General features: G+C 34.5%; 4 protein-coding genes across 4 annotated transcripts in view; 1 reads left to right on the forward strand and 3 right to left on the reverse strand.

Annotated features, from left to right (window-relative positions):
* Nucleotides 1–5,465, forward strand: part of LOC115238896 — a 5,787-nt gene extending 322 nt beyond the window's left edge. The window contains exons 2-4 of the mRNA XM_029813051.1: nucleotides 1,347–1,484; nucleotides 3,492–3,650; nucleotides 5,026–5,465. Of these exons, the coding sequence (XP_029668911.1) occupies nucleotides 1,415–1,484; nucleotides 3,492–3,650; nucleotides 5,026–5,270 (474 nt within the window). The 5' untranslated portion in view covers nucleotides 1,347–1,414 and the 3' untranslated portion in view covers nucleotides 5,271–5,465. The remainder of the gene's footprint in view (nucleotides 1–1,346; nucleotides 1,485–3,491; nucleotides 3,651–5,025) is intronic.
* Nucleotides 5,466–6,114: 649 nt separating this feature from the next.
* Nucleotides 6,115–14,226, reverse strand: LOC115238895 (protein spaetzle 3). Its single transcript, XM_029813050.1, has 7 exons — nucleotides 13,592–14,226; nucleotides 11,306–12,190; nucleotides 10,977–11,214; nucleotides 8,625–8,749; nucleotides 8,198–8,467; nucleotides 7,785–7,910; nucleotides 6,115–7,511 (listed from the first exon to the last, which is right to left on the reverse strand). The coding sequence occupies exons 2-7, from the start codon at nucleotides 11,746–11,748 to the stop codon at nucleotides 7,316–7,318; spliced, it is 1,398 nt and encodes a 465-aa protein (XP_029668910.1). The 5' UTR covers nucleotides 11,749–12,190; nucleotides 13,592–14,226; the 3' UTR covers nucleotides 6,115–7,315.
* Nucleotides 14,227–20,203: 5,977 nt separating this feature from the next.
* Nucleotides 20,204–21,842, reverse strand: LOC115238908. The gene is made up of 2 exons (XM_029813072.1): nucleotides 20,858–21,842; nucleotides 20,204–20,812 (listed from the first exon to the last, which is right to left on the reverse strand). The coding sequence occupies exons 1-2, from the start codon at nucleotides 21,691–21,693 to the stop codon at nucleotides 20,269–20,271; spliced, it is 1,380 nt and encodes a 459-aa protein (XP_029668932.1). The 5' UTR covers nucleotides 21,694–21,842; the 3' UTR covers nucleotides 20,204–20,268.
* LOC115238907 (ring canal kelch homolog) overlaps nucleotides 21,842–22,422 on the reverse strand; it is a 3,471-nt gene continuing 2,890 nt past the window's right edge. The window contains exons 8-9 of the mRNA XM_029813071.1: nucleotides 22,144–22,399; nucleotides 21,842–22,061 (exon numbers count right to left, since the gene is read on the reverse strand). Coding sequence (XP_029668931.1) covers nucleotides 21,871–22,061; nucleotides 22,144–22,399 — 447 coding nt within the window. The 3' untranslated portion in view covers nucleotides 21,842–21,870. The remainder of the gene's footprint in view (nucleotides 22,062–22,143; nucleotides 22,400–22,422) is intronic.

Consider the following 22,422-nt stretch of genomic DNA (forward strand, 5'->3'; position numbering starts at 1 on the left):
ATAATATATTTGATTTTATAATAATATATACATATATTATACAATGTCATTAATTTTTAATGTTAAAGATTTGCGGGATCCTTTTCTATATTCACTCGGAGTTTAAATATTTTAATACGCTTGACCGGAAGAGACATTTTGTTGAAGGTTAAAGAGTTTCATAATTGGAACACTAGTCGTCAAATAAGATATAGACTTTCTAGATTCACAACATCCTCCTCTGCAACAATAAACTTCACTTTATATGTAACACATGCATATTGTACATCAGACGGATGAATGAACACCGCAGAAGCGATTACCAAGGTGAACAGGTCAAATAACAAAGTGAGGTCGGTAATATTCAATAGGATCAAATGCTTTCCTGACCTTTCTTAATCAGTCGGCAGGGTACAAATTAAATGTTTCAAAAATTGTCGAGAAAAATTGTGTAGAAGTATAGAGCATGGATTTTATTTTAACAAAGTTCTCTTTTATTTTATGTGTACTTATCGCGCAGGATATTTAAAATAAAGCAAAAATTAAACAAGATAAAAATTGTGCAAATTAGAAACTTGCACATTTTGCTTCCTCATCATTTTATTTCGCTCACAAAGCTTAAGTTTCTTAAAACGGATTTTTCAATTTTAACTTTCTCATAGAGGAAGATATCTCAAAATTTACAAAAGTTACAGCGTGCACAGATATTTCTCAAAAAATTCAAAATTTTATAAAAAATGAACTCTTTCACCGATCCTTAACAAATTCAATACCAACCGTCCTTTAATAATATTCTATTCGTGTAAAAAATTTTAATCCGATAATCTCAAAATTTGCGAAAGTTAGAGTGTGTACAATGTATATTCCGTACATACATACATACATATATATATACATACGGACATTTTCTAAAAATGTGATTTTTTGACGTTTTTGAACATTCTAAACATATTGGCATAGAAAACTGGAAAAAATACTTTGAAAACAAAGCTTCCTCTATGAGGAAGCAAAAATTATTGAATCGTCACGAGTACCTAATGAGGCAAAAAAAAAAGATCAATTCTAAATGAAAAGATATAATATTAATTTAAAGGAAATGTTAAAATTCTCTTCAATATTCTGTATACTTATATCTCTGACACACAATGAAATTCGTACACTCGTTATATCTCTCATAAAAAGAAACTATATGTTACGCAAAGAGGAGAGACTTCCTAGCGATTGACAGTCAGAGAAAAAGAGACAGAAGGCGGGAGGGAGAGAAGGAGACCAAGTGCTCTTGGTAAAGAGGGTGTTGGTTCCTCAGTATCACACTGGACACGTTTGGTATCGGCAGTTTTCAAACGGTCATCTGAATCGTTCAATATCTACTACTATTTTTGAAAACGAAATTTTGTATTTGATTTTTTGTGTGATTTCAAGCAGTCGTATTTTAATGTCCGGAATGATTTCCTACGAACGAGCAACGATGTTAATCCTCGCGGTGACCCTTTTTGTAACGTCAGGTGAGTCCTTATCCTCTACATAGATAAATGTTAATAAAGCAAAAATTAGAAAGTAGATTTGTGTTTGAAATAAAAACTGCAAGAATAAAATATTGGATTTTATTTTAAACAGCCCTCTCTCAAATTTTCTGTTTTACAAATATTGAAAATATTGAAAATACTAATCACTCTCTCATTTACTTAAATTTTGCATACCACATTACATATTATGTTCATTATTTATAATATTTAATTTAAAAAATTTCAAATTACATTATCATTTGCGATACTAATTGGGGAAACTGGCAAATAAGAGCCAAGCCGCGGTTATCGGTGCGCAAACTTTCTGTTGTTAAATTTTATTCACAAGTATGCATTAAAAATGATTTATGCATATCATTTTTAATGTATACCTGTCAATAAAATTTAACAACAAGAAGTTTGCGCACCAATAATCGCGCCTTGGCTCTTATTTGCCAATTTCCCTAATTAATATCGTTAATACTCTGAGTCTATTGCTGTTATTATTGATAGTTATCATTTGCGTTATTAAAAAAATATCTTCCCAGACAGCACATGTCCCTAAAAAACGACTTAAGGATATCTTATCGTCCTTTAGACATCTTTAAGATGTCTTTTGGCCTTTATGTGTTGTTTGAGCTTGTTGTGTTGTACGTGTGTATGTAAATTTATGTAATAGAATAACTGTTTACGTACATTATTATGTGCATGATATTAACATTATAAATCTATCTTCCTATACTTGTTGACATGTTAATTATTAACGTTTATAGCTCTTTTGAACAAGAAAGAAGTGAAGCTTTATAAATATATATATGTTATGTGTATATAGCGTATACGTGTGTATATGGGCGCGCGACGCACGCACCCGCACGCAACGCAAGCGTATATATATACAAAATGATTATCTAACTTGATCATTTCAAATTCTTGTGTATGAAAAAATATTTTAAAAATAACATGGCCAAGAAAAATAATACAGTAATTAGTTTTTTGCTATCTCTCTTATCTTTTAATCAAAATATAAAGATTATTTTAATTTTTTTTTTAATAATACACTCAACATTTCACTCCAAAATTCGAAAAAATATGAAATGTTGGATAAAAAAATATTAGAATATATATATCATTCTCAGAATCTAGAATTTATTAACTAGAGTTTTTTATTCTCATTCATTAATCAATCAATTACACATTTGTATTGAATGTAATGGATAATATTTCGAGCATTATTTATGTTAAAAATTATTTTAGTAATATCTTAGTAATTATTGATTTTTGACTGCTTATAGTTTTTTGATTGACATACAATATATTCTTTCAAATTTTTGAGTAAAAATTAAATGTTTCATTTAAAAAACTCGAGATAACTTTCGTATCTCCATAAAAAAGTAAGGTAGCAAAAAAAAGAAAAACTGATTACCGTACGTACCTCTTGATATCACGCAATTTTTGTTTTTTGAAACATTTTTTCATACAAACAGTTTAGTAAGTTAAGTAACTTAAGATGGTCAAATTAGGCGATTCCTTCCGTATATATGTATATATAGAGTGCTAATATATATTACAAAACTTGAATACTACATGTCCTAACCATATCTCTGGTCGTAATTTCTCATGACATTTATTTTCTTTTCGTGGGATTTCCTCTCAAGTTAGATATTGCGTCGTGCCTTAGTTTTTACAATGGCAGAAACTCGACTATGTATGTAGTTGTAGAACTCTAGCGTGCACTACTAATATAGACAGTTACTCACTGTCAGCATTACGTCACTTATTAATCACGCCTGTTTACCATCACTGTATTGCGCAGATATTTCTTCCGTGATTACAATTTTAATTTTATTCCTAAACAAATTTCTACGAGCATTGAGGGTGTATCTAAAATCTCTTTTACACGAGAATATAGCGCGCTTCGTAAAATCACATGTTCTGCATCCCTTGACACGTGCACAATCCAAATCATACAATAAATTTCATAAATAATATTTTTTTTGTTTATAATAGGTTCCGCCTTACGTTGCTGGGACTGCTCGTCCAACGTAAATGTCATGTGCAATGACCCTATGAACACCACAGATCATCAAGCTGCGTTTCATATCAAAACCTGCGATACGGGCTACTACGGCTCCTCGAAAGCTATTTGCCGAAAAATCGTTAAGCAAAGTAAAATTTATTTATTTGTTCCAACATACTACGATTTAATATTAATACTTATAAATTTATGTAGAAAAGTTTTAATATATTTTCATTAAATTTTCTAATGATATTTTTTAAACTAACACGACAAATTGTGTTTAAAATTATCTGTGGAAGTCAATGTTTACAAGTAAAATGTTAGTTTCTTTCTCGTTTTCTCATATCTGTTTTCGTGCTGGATTCCAGATAGCCTTTTCATAATCGTTACGCATACATGAATATATATGTGCGGGATATAAAAACACGCAATCGCGAAAAAAAGAAAAATCTTTATCCGCGAAATACATCAAATGCACAGATTGACAGATCTTGAAACGCGCATCTCTTTGCTTATTTCTTATTGTTAGGAGGATGACGTATTACGAAATGGAGCTTAAATTGCACTTTTGATGCGTTGTATCCTTTCTATTTCAAGTGTGACGACGCGGTAATGTACACCGCGGTTGAATCATATGACGTATATGTAAATGACAGATGATAATTAGACATTAAACAAGGTCGGGAACACACCTACGCGCGAAAAATTACTCTTTAAAAATTACTCGCAAGTTTGATTAATTTTGTTTGGAATAATACATATTATTCGCGTGATTCGTAGAAATTTCAAGTAGAGAAGAACTTTATGGAAAAACAAATAATTCTTATTTCTTTTTGGCGAAAAATTGAATTGGACAGTATGTTTAATTCAAATATGCAATGATACAATTATCTTCCTTCAATTCATAAAGATTTTAAAAGAAAACTTTTTTAAACCAAAATTATACCTTACTCCCAAGTGCCAATATAATGATCTAAACGTATGAATTTGAAATTACTCATTTTTTAACGTCATCTTGGCAATCAACTACGTTTTTTTAGAAAGGGAAACAGGTGATGTGTCATAAACGTACAGTCAGAATTATACTTGCTTGTATGTTGTTAAATTTGTCATTGCATAGTTTCACGATAAATTCAAGGTAGTAACCGCACATCGAACATTAATTTGGCGGAATTCTAGCGTGACGGATGTGTGTATGTGTGTATATATGTACATGAAATAGTCAACATGATTATTAACTGAATACGAAAATTACATAAGCGACAATCTTATGCTATTAAATCAACAGCGCGCTCGTTGATATAGAAAGATACAATGCGATACGAGATTTCGCTAAATACTTTCAAGAAAAATTATTGGTTTTTTCTACAATAAATGAGAGAAAATACATATATACATACACAAACAATATACAAACTTCATTTTTCATTAGGAGAAAGAAAATTTCAGTCAGTCGCGAGACGAATACTTTGATAAATAATTATGGGAATCGTAAAAAATGATTAATTTGACATTTTATTTCAGAATATGGCGAACGAATTGTCATACGCCAATGCTCCACTCCCTATCACGATGAGGTCGAGGTTGGTAACGGCTTATGCGGCAATTCTGCGACACAGTCAGAACGCGACGTAATCGAATCCTGCCACATTTGTAACACTGATTTGTGCAATTCCGCGACAGATGCGTCTGCGACACGACTGCTTTATATCGGCGCGCTGATATCCTTTGCCTATATTTTCCAACAATCGAAACATGGCGTTTTTTAATCTAACGAGTGATGATCAATAGATTATTACATATCGATTTTTATTAGTTGTGTCAGAGTAGCTAATGAAAGGAAAGAAAACTTCCGCACAATAGCTACGAATACTTAATATCGTCAATTTGTGACTAACAATTTTTTTTCTCTGCGGACTAATTATTTTTCGATGATTCTACGATTTGAAAGACATATAAAAATAGTGTAGATTAAGAGAGATATATATGTTTTATATATAATCTCGCTCGATGTAATTCAATTATTTTTTACGAAGGAAAATTATAAATGAAATAAGCGCGCAATTTTTACGAGTAATATTGATTCACCAATTAATGTTGTAAGTACAAAATAAAGAATGTAACATAATCATATCGTGTGTAAATTTGATTTCTTTTCGAAGAACGTGTTTTTTTTCTGCAAGAGCTAACGCGGCTTTAAACTCGAGCTTTCTGTAAAGTCAGCTTAAACTTGTTGCTTTAACCCGGTCGTACTCAGCGAAACGACGTCTTTGATAATTACACTATGTAGACCAAATTACTTAGGCTCATCGTTGTTATGTGTCATCTTCATTGATTCAGCCTTGTTGCGTTCTAAGTAAGAACATATTACTTTGAGACCGTCTTGGTATATGAGCGTTTCCTCTATTTTTGTCACAAGAATTACCTTAAGTATATAATAACGAAAGATGAGAAGGTAAAAATATAAAAGCTTATCAGGTATCCGTCCAGCGATTAGAATAATAGACGAATGTGTTCTCAAAAGGGACTGGCCGTGCCAACATATTAACAATCTTTCTCATATATGTAATAATATTCTTCATATATATTCGAGATTCTCTTACAATTAGATTCATAGATTTCGCATGTATATTTTCTTCGCGCGAGAGATTGTGTATCGTCTTAATTAAAGTGTAATCGTGTTACATATATTACGCAAAATCTGTAAAAATTAAAAAAACTATTTTAAAAAAGTTGTTCTTGATAAGTCCTGAAAGCACTTAAAAATAAAATTAATGCAGGCATATTGTACGCGATTCGTGCGCACTGCCATTTCATTATGGGCTAAACACTGTCTATATAATGACACTTCATTATAATTGTAATAAGAGCCGACAATTATCAAAAAAAAATCTATAACATAAGACATTTATTTCCTACTTATAAATAAAATGTGAATCACGAAAATGGTTCCGCTCTACGCATTATATAAAACCGTTTCCGATTCAATTTCTTTCAACACGTGATTTTTTTTATTAGATGAGATACATATATGGTACGATTTACCGGTTTCTCTCGTCGCTTAAAAAATCGAGCGTAAATGCTTCACGTAAATCAATTTATTATTACTAGAATATTAATTTGAAATCTAATAATATTATGTATATCGATAAATGTTTTAAGTAAATGATTTCCGTCACGTTTGTATATTCATTGCGCAAATTTCTTTCTCAGTTTGACGGATAAACTATTCGCTGATCGGTTGAATTTTTCCAACCAAGCTGACCAATTATACATAAGTATGATAATTTTTTACTCTGCTTTGCATTTGTCATTAAAAAAATAATGTATTACAATAGTTCTTTTCAATTTTAATATAGTAGCAGTTTTAATCGCAACACAGAAAATAGTAGCAATTATTGTCATAATGGGTTATGATAAAGCACAAGAGAAACTTATGAATCGGGAAAAAAGATATAGCACTGAATAAAATAAACTATATAAATCTCAGAGAGAGAGAGAGAGAGAGAGAGAGAGAGAGAATGGATTCAATTTAAAATTAATTCGTCAATAAGATTAATTAAATTTATCAGTAAAGAAATATCAATATATTGTTTTTAAGTTTTTAAATGCTACAAAAATTCTCTAGCAATTTTTAAAATTAAAACGATAAATCGGCTGATAAATCGCATCTATCTGTTGCACAATTTTTATCACGAATCACTAGATAGATACTAATCGTCGTATAGACGATAATTATCTGAATGCACTGAGAATGAGCGAACCGTTGCAGTTTACATGGCACATCTCTTCACGCATAGACACGCGACACATGTCAATTTCGCGCACGTGACGAAGAGAATTTGTTGTTGCTGACCGGATCACATCTGCAAACACAACATGAGGGAAACAGGAACCAATCCATAAATATACCTTTACAATCGTTGTCTGGATCATAGGCGAGCAATCTATGCCATTTGTATTTCTGCTCGCATCCGCAGTCTCCGCTGCACCGATTTGTTTGCGTTTTCCTATGAAAAATACAGCCTATGTGGTATTTATTTTATTAATCCTTATATAAATCTATAAGATATATATCTATGAACATAAATACAAAGATAGAGAGAGAAAAAGAATTTATTATATATTTTTAATAAATAATTGAATTTATTATATTATATATATGATATTTCTCCTTTCTCGCCTCTTTTTTTCACATATGAAACTGACTGTGTTTCTCACAAAGTTTTTCACTGAACTAAAAAAATTTCATATATAATTGTATTTATTACGGTTTTACTTACGAGCACACTTCCTGATGTATAGCCTGCTCAAAATGTTGAGTATTTACAATGGCGCGAATCTTTCCAGCGCTGTTACTTGCCCAATAGGGAGTCACGATCTCAACTTTTGATTCGCACGCATCAATTCTGCAATTATTATCCCGATATCATATTGCCAATATCTTTCTTTAATCATTTTCTATTAGATATTCTGTTTTATGAGAAAGAATTTTCGAATAAAAAATTGCGATGTACAAAAAATATATTACTGATAAATATAGTGTAATAATATATAATGATGGATCTCATTAAGACAAGATGCTACAAGAAGATGATAATGATAGATAACAATAAAAAATACCGATTAATATAATAATAGATATAAAATGACAATAATAATATCAAACGCGAGCTTTTCGATTCCCAATATTTACCTGCCACTCTCTGTGCTGCGGTTTTTCCCGAAGGATTCTCTGGTATTTCTATTCTTGTTGAAATATTTCGCGTCGATTTCGCCTTCTGCATGTAATTCGTCGTTAGGTCCACCATCTGGAATGTCGTGCCTCCGCGCGTCTCTACTTTTTCTTCGTGTTCTAGTGCGATGCCCAGGTTCGCTCGATCCGTATCCTGGATTCATCTCGAAGTCGCCGTACATTCTTTTCATCAACGCTTTATTTTCATCAATAAAACGCTCTATTCGTTCTCTGCAGCAATTGATTTTATTTATATAACGATTTACATTAGGCAATTATATATTATATTAATAATTTTTTTGTTCTCTGTTTCATGAGATAATATAAACTTAGAGATTTATATATTGGAAGGAAATAAAATAAAACAAATGCAATTATTTATACTTACATTGGATATGTGTTTCCGGCGGTTGGACAAAACAGCTGATGATATCTTTTAATGCATGGTACACCTCGTACCAAATCTCCCCTCAGTTCGACACCTAACGCTACCGAAAGTGCAGTCCAGAGTATCTGTACGTAAATGAAAGTTTATCGATATATTAAATAATATTTATTAATTACAAATACAACGCGTATATATTATAAGACAGCACAGAGAAAAGGAATTTTGCTGTCATAGTAACTGTTTCTATCGTTTCTACATATATTTATTGTAAAAGCGATCAAATTTCAATTGCAAAACAATTTTAAAACAAAGCTTGTGTTTTCCTAATAAAACAGAAAAATTTTATCGAATAAATCTATTATTTGCTGTCAAAGCAAATAATTTTTCATTACGAATGATATCTACTGAATGCTAATTGAATATTCAGCAAATTTAATATTTTCGACAAGTCTTTCTGCTGTCCATATAACTAACTAAAGTTTGCTACGAGAAAAATATTTCGCGCCAGAGTATAAACATTTTTTTCTCTGCGTATTTATCTATACCGGAAGTCGATATTAGTTAATTAAAGATCACCTTCCTACATTTATCTTTCAATATAACTTCTAGTCAGCATCCAGTGGGCGTCATTCATAATACGAGAGAATTCTGACGTTGATTACGGCGCGGTGCATTGCCCACAAGAAATGACTCATACAGCGCAAGGAAGCTGAGTCAATTATTATCCATATGTATATGAAATTTGAAAATTAGATTTCTCCGAAGTTTTTTTTTGGAATGTTTCAGTAGGAAGAGAAAGGCGAATTAGAACCGGAATGCTGAATATTTATGACAAGTACTGAGATAAAAGTCGCAAAAATGTCAAACATTTTAATTCACTTCGAGCAACGCGATTAAATTCATAAGAGAAATTTCAACAGATAATATTTGAATTTCATAAAAAATATATTTATTATTATTATAATTAGATAGTTTCGAAAAAAATAAGCGGAAAACTCGAATTTTCAGAAACTTTTACTTTCGATATAATCTTATATGGAGACATGGAAAATGAAAAATAGTTTTCGGACAATGTCCTCATTAAATGAAATAAAAAGAATAATAAGCGAAGAAAATTCTCTCTTCGAATGTCGTAAAGATAACGATTATCTAAGAAATTACTTTGAGCCTACGATAAGTGCGACGTGTGGGCACGCGTGACGAGGTCGCGTGTCGTAAGAATGAAGAAATTTCGGTAGTCTACGATGGTGGACTCTCATCTCTTAGCAAGTCTCGCAAATAAGGACATTCGCAACACTCCTAAATGATTTACGCATAATCGTCATCAAGAGTTCCTAGCCGGCCGTTTTATTTTAATATGTTTCTCCGCCGAAGATCATAATGTGGCATATTCGAATTTCTTTCGATTCTTATCAATTCCCCGACTGAACCATTCTACTGATTAATTCCATTGTACGTCAATGTAAAATCTCATTCACGAATAATAGATAAAAGAATAATTAATGATGATTCATAATTTATTTGCGCGACCAATAAACGATCGAGAGCGTTCGGAATATCAATTAATCGCTTGAGCTGATTATGCTCGATTAAATCACGTACAATGTAACGTACAACTTGTTTGCTTTTAATCATATAAACTCGAATCAATTCTCTCTCCGTTTCGATACAGATTAGATTCTTATTTTCCGTACGAATATTCGAAATATGCGTATAAGTTCATTCAAAATCATCATAATCTTTAATTATTTAACGGACAATAGTTCGTTTCGATTGAAAAACCACTGAATCGATACGTTTGACGACATATAATACAAAGTTGACGGTTTACCATCTCAATGTCAGTATGGTGGTTGACCTCAAGAGAATTCTGTCGCGACCTACAGAGGAGTCATTGCAGGAGGCGTTGAATGAAGATGGAAATAACGCGAGAGAGAGGTAAAAGGGATTCACGACGAAACGCTTAAGACAAGTGTATGCATCTGTGTCCGATCATACATTCTCGTTGATTCTCTAACAAAGATACTCCGGGGGTCATGGTTGCTCTACGCGGGAAATGTCACGCGTTGCTATAGACTTTGAAAGTCCCTGTGGCCACGGTCGCATTTGTCGATTATCAACCGCGAATTCGCGTATTATTGAGAATAATTTCAGACGCTTTGTTTGCTTCGGCGTATCCGCTTTTATTCAGACAACGAGACAATTAATAATTATCCATTATACGGTACGTTCGATTCAAATATATATACTTGATTATATTTCATATTTCATATTTATAACATCAATATCATCATCTTGATCAAAGAAAAAATAGAAAGAGAAAGCAAAAGCTGGGCGAAGCATAAAACTCACTGGTATCTGCACGAATGTCCCATTATTTAGCTGAGGATATGGATACAGCGGCACTACAGGAACGGAACCATTTTTCAGAAAGATTGGACCTTGGATAGGTGTGACCTGTGCGTTCGTTGGTACGTTCTGATCTTCGTCGTCATAATAATCGTCAAAATCATCATCGTAGTCCAACACGGCGTGGACCGAAGTTTTAGTATCCGGACCGATGGAGCTTCCGCCATTGACTCTTGTATAACTTTAAACATATTAAATGAATGCCGATAGAATATAATATTCTCAACAAAAGGAGAGAAAGAGAGAAGAAGAGGAAATATATCTCTATTTACCCATGAGGTCTTTCCGGATAATTCTGGTCTTGTTCCTCTATCCGAGACTTGATCGGCTCCGGCGATCGAGAATGCTGCTGCTGCTGCTGAAACGGTGAAGGAGGAGGTGGTCTCATCTGTTGCTGCTGCAGCCTCGGCTGTATTCTTCTAAAATCTTGATTATACGCGGTGTAACGAGTATTCTGCGTTGACGAGAAAGACGTGTGCTCCGCGTAGATCTCCTGACTTCTCTGCGGAGCAGACTGACGTCGATGCTGATGGTACTTGACCGGTGGTGCGTAGGGTTCGTTACGAAAAGTCTCCTGTTCGTTGTAGCTCGGCACAGATCCCGGCGGTAACACCGTGTTCAAGCCGAGACTGTTGGCCGTTGTGTGTCCTCCGGTGTACAGGAACGGCGCCATTGTCGCCGACTGATATGGTAGACTGAAATTCACCAATGCCATTTCAACGCGTGTTGCGAGCACCAGATAATCTCCAGATTTTAAGACTTCGTCCTTCACGCGGACGACAAATCTCTCGAAAGGCTGCGTCGACTGTTAACTCGATCCGGCGTAGGACAGACTCGTTTCCTCGTTGAGGGGATCATGATAGAGACATTGATGACTTTGGCATAAGCTCCAAGGACAAGGGGACCGAGATTGTCCAGAGTAAAGATACTTCCCTGGTCGCAATCATATCGAATCGGTTCCGCTTCCTAGACACGTGATTGATCGCCTTCAAATTCCGTTTGCAAATCCGATCTGCCTCTTTTTCGATCAATAACGTCGATGCAGCGGCATGATCAGTCGCAAAATTGATCTGGATATTGATAAGACGTGACAAGTGATCAGATTGATCAAGATCACCGCTTTCTCTTTGCTTCTCTCATAAAGTAACGAGATCGCACTGAAACATCGAGGAAATTATAATACTGTATTATGTCAAAAAAGAGTTATACAAATAAAGTATTTTTATCACCGCCGGAAAACATTGCAATGATAATAAAATTTCATTAAAATTTATCGCTGAAATTAAAAAAAAAAAAATAGTAAATAAAATAGGGAGTTAAGATCATCGCACAACAAATTCTTCATCCATTGTTTGAAAAAAAAATCCATAACAATTGTTAATTCAGATCGCGATCACGTTTTCGAGTGTAAGCTATCTGCTTGTACGAAGGGAGAATAACTCTAATTCGTTGAGTCACTCGTCCGTAGAAAGTGCTCCGCGTCCCGGATCAAGCAGTGAGATAGCGTTGATACGTAATGAGTAAAAGGCGATCATGTGAATCAAAATTTAAATTCAAAAACTGAAGCAAAATAAATAAAGTGAAGATAACTTCTGTGTTTCTAATCTATTCTAAATTGTGCTGTGACAAATTTTCAACGCACATACAAAAATAGCAAAAGTAACGAACCTGCGATATGATATCAATCGTGTTAAAATAGTCTGATTATATCGTAAACATAATTTGCACAAATTAAAAGGTATAAAATACCTCGGCAACAATAATGATTGTGTTGTGAATCACAATTACATAAATACAATTACATACAAAGACATACGCAATTTACCCGTAGAGTTTCCGCATTTTATTTCTTTCCTCCTAATCTATCTCGTTTTTAAACGCAAAAAGCACAACTAAAACGACCTATTTTAATGCAGAACGTTGATAAAATAATGATTGTTACGCCAACGAGGGGGCCGACGAAATTTATTTGGAAAGTCGAACGAGTTTGGCCGCTCGTTACTTTCGCCCACCGGGATTACCGTGTTTCCAGTCGAATATGCAAAACGGTTTTCACTAAAGGTAAAAGCAGGACTATCCTATCTTGTCGAAACACTCTCTATTTTTTACAAAATATACTCGAGATCGGCGTAGAAAGAAAATGATCTCTACGAAAAATTCGTAACAAATTTTTCTCTCCCTGTAATTCACTCGTTACATTGAAGTAATATCAATATTTTAGGATATGGAAATAAATTAATCAGAGATGGCTAATTGATTCGCAAAGTGATAACTCGCGTGCAGACTCCTTGATTAATGCTATTTAATCGATCTCAAGTCAGATTTAATACGCCATGTATGCCGGCGATATTTTTCATCGCGTGACCAACGAATATCTTCTTTTATTCTACATAAAAGAACGGCTAATTACGAAAGAGCAGCACAATTATTTATATATAATTATTTATAATATATAGGCTATAATACAATTATGACTGACTTATGCAAATAAATGCAAATAGTAAAAGAGAAAATTGATCGTAATTCTCGAATATGCAAATGGGATGGCATAATCTTACCTGGCATTAACGCGCACGTTACATTCGCACACTTTTACAGCCCGTAACTCGAACTCGCGCGAATGAGCAGGGGCAAACCGATCCAGAATGCATTAAAGATCCATCCGACCCGTTCCCACTTTCACTTCGCGTACCCGAAGAATCTTTCTGAGAGAGTACGTAATTGCTCGAAAATTAATCGGAAAAATCGGCAAACGATTAAAAAGAAAAAAAAAAAAAGACGAAAAAGGAAACGCACGCTCGCGCGCACACACGTAGAGCAATTCGCGATGCGGCGCGATAATGCCGTGCAGTATCGGTCGCATTGGCGAACGACGACTGAAGGAGAAGAAGACTTTTTAACCAGCTGTGCACACAGAGAGAACGAGAATAAAGAGAAGTGTCCCTCGATCGTGCGAGTAAGCGCGACTCGCGCGGTGTGGGTTCTTTTACTTTTACGCTACGTGTATATCCCTTCCCAATTGTCTCTCTTTCTCTCTCTCTTTTTTCCTCTCACTCTCTCTCTGTCTCGGTGCTCCCTACCTTTAATTTCGATCATACCTTTGATTCTTCATCGCAGCGAGGGGTCATTAATGTAATGACTTTCAACTCTTATCTTGCGCTTTACTTTCGATTATTTTTATTCGCGCACGTAATTCCTCTCTCTCTCTCTCTCTTTCTCTCTCTCTCTGCTTGTTTTCAACGATAAATTAAATCTGTAATTTCTAATCAAATCGAGTTTGTTAATGCAAGAGTTTAATCATATAATAACTTTTCTTTTTCAATTGTCAAAAAATGTGTAACGTTTAATAAATAAGAATGAGAAGAGTTGGACTTTTTTACGATGCTTGATTGTACTTGCAAATCAGAATTTCAATCGTTCTTTTGCATCAAGAAATCGATACTTATTAACCCTAATATATGGCTTTCTTTCTTGCACAAAGAGGCAGAAAAAGGAGGAACACGATATCCGATATTTTCTTTCCATTAAAATTTATTCAAATAGAATATAATTGCCCTATTAATTACTCTCTTTGTTCCCACTTACTTTCTCCGATACGACCAACGTCTTTCAGAACGCATCTTTATATCTTGTAAAGCAAACAAAGTGGTGTGACAAATATAGAATTATGTGCGCACTTTAGTTAATGCATATGAACGTAAGATCCGAATATAAATACGACACAAGTCACGTTTGCTTCCGGGGCAAATCCACGATTCAACATTTCCCGGTAAGGCGTGATTGCATGCGTCACTTGTCGTAATAAATGTAAATAAGCGTAGGAGAAACCTAAATATGTATACATATATATGTATAAGAAAATCTCATTCTTACTCGCATCCGAAATGTTCGATACAAAACCGCATATTGAACTGGCTCTACGTCATTTCTCGAGTTTGATTCCATTTGACATTACGCAACTAATGTTTTTCTGTTCGTCTATTTGCCTTTGATGTGTTTGACAATTGCGCAATGGTAATCTTGACATCTTTAGAAGAGTCGCATCTACGTTATTCGTGCGAGATATCGTTATAGCGTTAATGCAAGCTTAAAGATTATCTGAAACAAAAGAGTTTCAGAGAAACAATTATATTAATATCGTCAAGTCCGTTAATTTGGCGGAGGGGGAGAGAATCGTCAAATTCGAGGAAATTTTTACAAGGCAATAAAAAAATTAATTTGTCGATTTATGTCATCCATATTATAAAGAATATCAAATTTTTGTTTTGTATTCTCAAAGATTTAATGAATTAAATATGATATTATACGCGTGCATCATACGTGCGTAAATAATTTAAAATAATAATTTCGATATTTGATTAATTATATTTCGATTGGCGTGTAATCAATTCTGTACACAAAGAACTTGTTTCAAAGTACCACGTGAATGTATACAAGTAAGAAATAAGATCGTAAATCGATATTAACGACACATATATGTCGGTGAAGCTGAAGAAGAAAGGACTGAAAGGGAACCGAATGCCTGGTGCGCACGAGCCCGTGATAGGCTTACCCTCGTTAGAGTTCATTGTTGTGCAACCGACAATGAACCATGCGCAAACGCTCGGCAGGCGACACCTTTCCTTACCCTTGAGAGAAGGAAGCCTCTCTGTAAGAGAGATCGAGTGCAGCCTCCTCTCTGTGTAATAATGCGGATACATGATCGGCTGATCCCGATTTCGAAACGATAATTGCAGGATTCTGTTGAAAATCTTGGCAATCACTCACTAGCGTCAAGTTTTCACAACAAACATTCTACATTTTTAAATATTCTTACTGTCATATCATCGATGCACGCTAATGTAATCAAAATAGTATATATATTTTTAAAACATGATAATATAACAAAGGAGTAATATATCAGGTCTACCGGAAAGTTCTGTCCGTTTTTGGAATAAAACAAAATACAAATTTTTATTACCGTCAATAAACTTTATTAAATAATGTAATTGCCATTATTCGGAGAAGTATTGTCAGCAACTGGATAATTTAAATACAGCAGTCCAAGAAAAGAGGCCGGCGATGTACAATAGGAAGAACATCATACTGCATCATGATAATGCCAGGCCACATGCTGCTTTGGATACTCGTCAAAAAATTGCAGAACTAGGCTGGAAAATTCTGTCGCATCCACCATATTCCCCGGACTTAGCACCCACCGACTATCACTTGTTTTTGTCCTTACAAAATTTTTTGAGGGGCAAAAAATTCAAAAATGAAGAAGATATCAAACAAGCACTGGTTCAATTTTTCGCATCAAAAGATAAAACATTTTTCGAAAAAGGGATATACAAATTGCCCTCACGCTGGCAAGAAATCATTAATAATAATGGCAATTACATTATTTAATAAAGTTTATTGACGGTAATAAAAATTTGTATTTTGTTTTATTCCAAAAACGGACAGAACTTTCCGGTAGACCTAATATTTAGACACTAAATGATTTTCTATTTATTCACGACTTTTGAATTTATATGAGAAATAAAATCGAGCAAAAATATTGCTTCTGACAATATTTTTAGACAAACATTGACTGTTTGTATACATTTAAAAAAAAATTAATTATTACATTATTAATATTTATTGAATTTATGCGCCCATCTTCAGGTATCATTTGCGACGAAAATATTTTTGAGGAATTTCCCATCTTGCTTTGATTTAAAAACGAGAAAGATGTGTGTGTGTGTAAGTAAATAAAAAGAAGTTCAATTTTTCGCTTCTGTTTGTCTTCCTATACACGCGGCTTCTGTGTTACAACCGTAACCTACTGCTATAGAATTATAAATAAGTCGCGTAATAAATTCAACCGGAACCAGCACCGCGAAAAAAAGAATTGCTCGCGCACGTGACACGTACGCCGTACGACCCGAGTTTCGCAACTCTTGCAGCACTCACGCGCGACAATTCCATGATTCACGCTTGATTATGCACGCGTAACGGTTGCAATAAATTCGTCATATATACGAACGATTGTCTCCCCTAGTTACGACGAATTTGTCACTTCAAGTCGCGAGCGACATATATGGATGGTGATTATTGTCGGTAGACGATTGCCCTGAGTAAAAAAAAAAGACGCATTCGTTATTGTACTCTTGCTAGAGATTTTAAATCGAATCGAGAAATGAAACGGAATTCGAAGGTGACAAGTCACGTGAAGTGCCAACGCCCACATACTTTAAGTGTCGTTCCGGCTATCGATCATAATACACGTCAATGACACTTACGCAAGAAAGCGTACCCTCTGTTCTCCGTTATATTTAATTTTCAACTATTCCGATTTGATACTTCGTCCTCTTCTCTATAGTTTCCTGATTCGTATCAACGGAGCCACTTATACACGTGGATCGAAATGTCAAAATCCCACGTGTATAGTTTTAAACTCTCGACTCCCGCGTCTATTCATATCTTTTTTTTTCTCTTCAGTGGTTCCTTGAGAAATTTATTCGTAAAATTTATGTTATATGCATGTTGCCGATACGAAGTCGCTAACTAATCGCGGTACTAGTTAAATAGAATGCTATTAGTACTAGGACCATTGTGACATCGAAGTGATAGCGGTTGGCCTTGACGCTCGCGGGGGCGTCTACAAAAAAAAGGTCCTGGTACAATATATATATATAACGCTGTATATGTGCATTAAACCGTGATAAATAACGTTGACATGTTTGCTCTTGCAAAGTCTGATAAGATCTCTTTGTGTTCTTTAGCGCGGAAAATTAAATTGTAAAAAAAAGAAACTTAAAATAACGCAAATTCCTCTCCGTTGTATACAACAAAGAAATCGTTCATACGCAGGTGGTCAATTACTGTGCATGGACAGTATAATAGATATAGTTCAATCATTCATAATCGCATAAAACAAATTTCCATATACGTTTGGATACGAAGAAGGAGATTCGATTTATTTACTCGATCTTATGCTAAAAGAAAACAATGTACAATTAACTATATAGTATTTGTTCGCCTAGCAGCATGTTGACTTGACTGATCTATAAGCCCTCGGGTCAACATTGTATATTTAATATATCGTGATATTCTTTATAACGGATATGCTTATAATATGAGCTAAATATGACGAAACATGTTCAAGTTGAGAAGATAACACATATGTATCGAACATTATTTAACTCTCTAAAACAATAAAGCATCGTAATATCGCTTTAAATATACGCTCGACAACACAAATACTTTAACACACAAATTTATGCACATATCGGCACATTTATATATTTTGCATATATATATATATATATATATATATATATATATATGTGAAATACAGATGTGTTTCAATATCTTGGATACGAAGAAGGAGATTCGATTTATTTACTCGATCTTATGCTAAAAGAAAACAATGTACAATTAACTATATAGTATTTGTTCGCCTAGCAGCATGTTGACTTGACTGATCTATAAGCCCTCGGGTCAACATTGTATATTTAATATATCGTGATATTCTTTATAACGGATATGCTTATAATATGAGCTAAATATGACGAAACATGTTCAAGTTGAGAAGATAACACATATGTATCGAACATTATTTAACTCTCTAAAACAATAAAGCATCGTAATATCGCTTTAAATATACGCTCGACAACACAAATACTTTAACACACAAATTTATGCACATATCGGCACATTTATATATTTTGCATATATATATATATATATATATATATATATATATATATATATATATATATATATATATATATATATATATATATATATATATATATATATATATATATATATATATATATATATATATATATATATATATATATATATATATATATATATATATATATATATATATATATATATATATATATATATATATATATATATATATATATATATATATATATATATATATATGGGAAATACAGATGTGTTTCAATATCTGCATAAGTTCATGTGTTAAGGCATTTGTGTTGTCATCTGTACTTGTCCTCATAGAGAATACATGTTTCATTTGAAAGCGCTATATAGACATATATACGCGCAAAAAAGCACATATACATATCGATTCGTGGCATGTGTATTGGCGCAATACGTTTTAATTAAATCATTATAGAGAGAGATATATAGAGAGAGGAAGTCTTATAGAGAATATTACAGACAAATATATGACAATCATGTAATAAATCCTTATACTTTCAAAGGAGCATTTGTATAATATTGCAAAGCACCGATAATGGCGCAAACACTCATGGGGGAACTAAGTGATTTAATCGTTTAATTAGATTAATTTTTGTAATTGTGTAAAAATATAACTTAAATAAATATTGATTAAGTCGAGTATACTAAAAATATCATAACATTTAAATTACATATATTATATTAACGAAAACAAGCAATTATTTTGTCCGATATGTGAATACTATGAAATATTAGTCAAATTTGTTCGCGTCATATTTTGTATAAAAACGTATATATATTTTTTTGTTTCTTTTTCAAAATTATTTTCTCTCAGATATGCATTCAAACGCATTCGTCTCACTTCAGAAAATTTAGAAAGTAACTCAAACAAATGTAAAATTATAATATAATCTTTAGAATTAATCCATTAAAATTAAACAACCTAATTTATATCACAGCTACGATATCGACTTAGTTGAACTTGTCAATATTGAGTGTCACAAAGTTGAAAAGTTTTTATAAGCTCTATTATTTGCAGACATTTATATATACACACAGTGACATCAATAGATATTCAGACAATTGTTATTCGATATTTTCGAAAAAGTGTACCTACAGATATTTAACCAACAGCATGAAATTCTGGTAAATAAATAAAATAAAATGCTGAAGTAAAAATGAGAGAGCACACATACTATACTATATGTACATTGGATAATAGTATGAATTTATAGATAGATTCTCGTACATTCATTAAAATGACAGTATAGAATGGATTTACAATATTCGAATAAGATATGAAAATGAAAATTCTGTATAACACACTTATGACAAATAATCACCTAAATGATTATTGCTTCCAATTAAAAAACAAACCCCCAACAATATTCATTAAATATATTCCAAAGTCGCGATATATGAATTTATTGTCTTACCTGGGGGAACTAAATCGTAATCACGTTGCGAATAGTGAGAATCAATGGAAGATATATTGAATATTCGAAACACAGGCAAAACAGGCACTCGAATGATAAAAAGATTCTTCGATTTAAGAATCATCGCTATCGCTTTCCCGCTGTTCTCGTGATATTTCGTCTACATGACATGATCTATCGCCGTCCACGTTCCTATCGAGATTGTGAGAATTCCATAACGGAAGCCATTTATTCACGAACCACCAATGTACCGAGAGTCTCCCGTGATTGCATTCGGTTCTCTCGCATCTGCCGAGAAGCTGACATATTCCAGTTAGATTGCCACTTTGGCTGCGAATACAAGAATCGTCGCAAGTATGTTGGCGTTCTATGTACCGGTTTACGGGACAGATAGAAGCGTTCGATGTAGAAGCGCCGGGAGCGAATACAGATCGCAAGCTTGAAGATGGATTCGATTCACCGAATCTCGTATTAGATGCCGCGTTAGATGTCGACGGGCCAGGATCTGCGCTGCTAGGTGGATTTCCGCTGTTGGATGTGTTTCCGTGGCCAGGAAGCATCGATGAGCGATCCATCCTACCGACATGAATCATGGCGTATAAAGGATTATTGACGGATTGTCCGGTGCGATTAATCCAATCCAGATATCTTCCGATGTAAATCGCAGAATTTGAATCTGACAGAATTTTACCGCGACAAGTGCAATTGGCGGGGTTTCTACAGTGGCAACATTCCATTTTGAATAATTCGGCGGCGCGAAGAGCGTTAGCGGGAAACTTTGTATAAGAGTATTCGCCGCGACAAAACGGGCATCTGCAATTTCTCGAGACTTGATATACGTAATGCCTGGAATTAGCGGCGTCCTGATACCGTGATCTATTGTGTAGATTATTACAATGATGACAGATGTATCTCGCGTCTGCATGTCTACAATATGGACATGTGCAATTATACGCGAATGGATGTGCGGAGCGTCTCGTGGAAGTATACGCGATGTTTTCCGTGGAAAAGCAATTACGACCTAATCTATTCAAGGAGTTTTGATGAAAGTTACTACTTAGTCGGGAATAATCAATGTAGATCTGTCTCGGTTGATCGTATTGGCTCGCATTTCTGGTACCCTCCACATCATTCAAGAAACTATGAGCAGGTACATGATATTTGTAATAACGACAATGCGCTCTACTACTGCACGATATCCGTTCGTTTATTCTCTCGTATGTATGATTATCCCCGTTATTTTGATTGTTTTGAGCTAGTGATTCGTTCCGAGAAACCTCCGCGTTCTCATCGCTGTCCTCGTCATCGTCATTGTCCAAACGTTCATAAATATTCTCCTCCGGTTCTTGCTGCTGCTGCTGTAGTCGACGATTGTAATTACGTATCAAATCGATCGGATTTTGATAATTTGGATTCAAATTCGGATGAATCTGTAGCATATTGTTGCTAGGACGATTTTGTGGAAAGGCGCGCGAGGGTGCGTGACCCACGTTTTGATAGTTATCTTCCCTCTCTTGATTATTTCTACCTTGATTCATTATCACCGCGGCTAATTCGCCGTTCTCGTATCGCTGACAAACGCAACGCGGGCCCTGACAATTATGGCTCGCGCCGCGATTTTGCACACCGCTGGGCCCGGCTTCCCGCGACGAGTCTGATATCTCGGCACCCGGGTCCGTGTTCTGTTCTGTCGCATGCCCAGCGGATTGTAGACCTCACATTGTCATCGCGGGGGCCATTGGTTTATCGATAATAGCTACACCAGCGTAACTACGTCCTACTCCCATGCAAGTCGGCAAGGTGGTCCAGGTATCAGTTCTTGGAGAATACACTTCTACTGATGCTAAACTGGAAGAACCGTCGTCTCCACCCACAACGTACAAAAGTCCGTTCAATGCCACGACACCTATTCGTTGCATTCATATTAGATATATAATGGTTAGAGGGAAAATAATCAAACGCAATAATATCCAAAAGCAACCGCTTACCGGCGTTACGACGGCAAAGTGCCATGTCACTGACGGGAGTCCATTGGTTGGTCTCTGGATTAAATGCTTCTACACTTTTTCGAACCAGTGGACCATCATGACCTCCCACCGCGTATAAAATACCATCCAGGACACCGACACCCGCACCGCTACGACGCGCGGACATCTCTGGTACAGGTTTCCATTGATCTTTTTCTGGGTTATAACACTCGACACTGGAGAGACATTGACGAGATTCTCCATCATAGCCGCCAACCTAATCGCAAGATATTTTTCCCT

This window comes from Formica exsecta, unplaced genomic scaffold (genome assembly GCF_003651465.1).
Source record: "Formica exsecta isolate Colony F162 unplaced genomic scaffold, ASM365146v1 scaffold362, whole genome shotgun sequence".
In the NCBI taxonomy this organism is placed as follows: Eukaryota; Metazoa; Arthropoda; class Insecta; order Hymenoptera; family Formicidae; genus Formica; species Formica exsecta.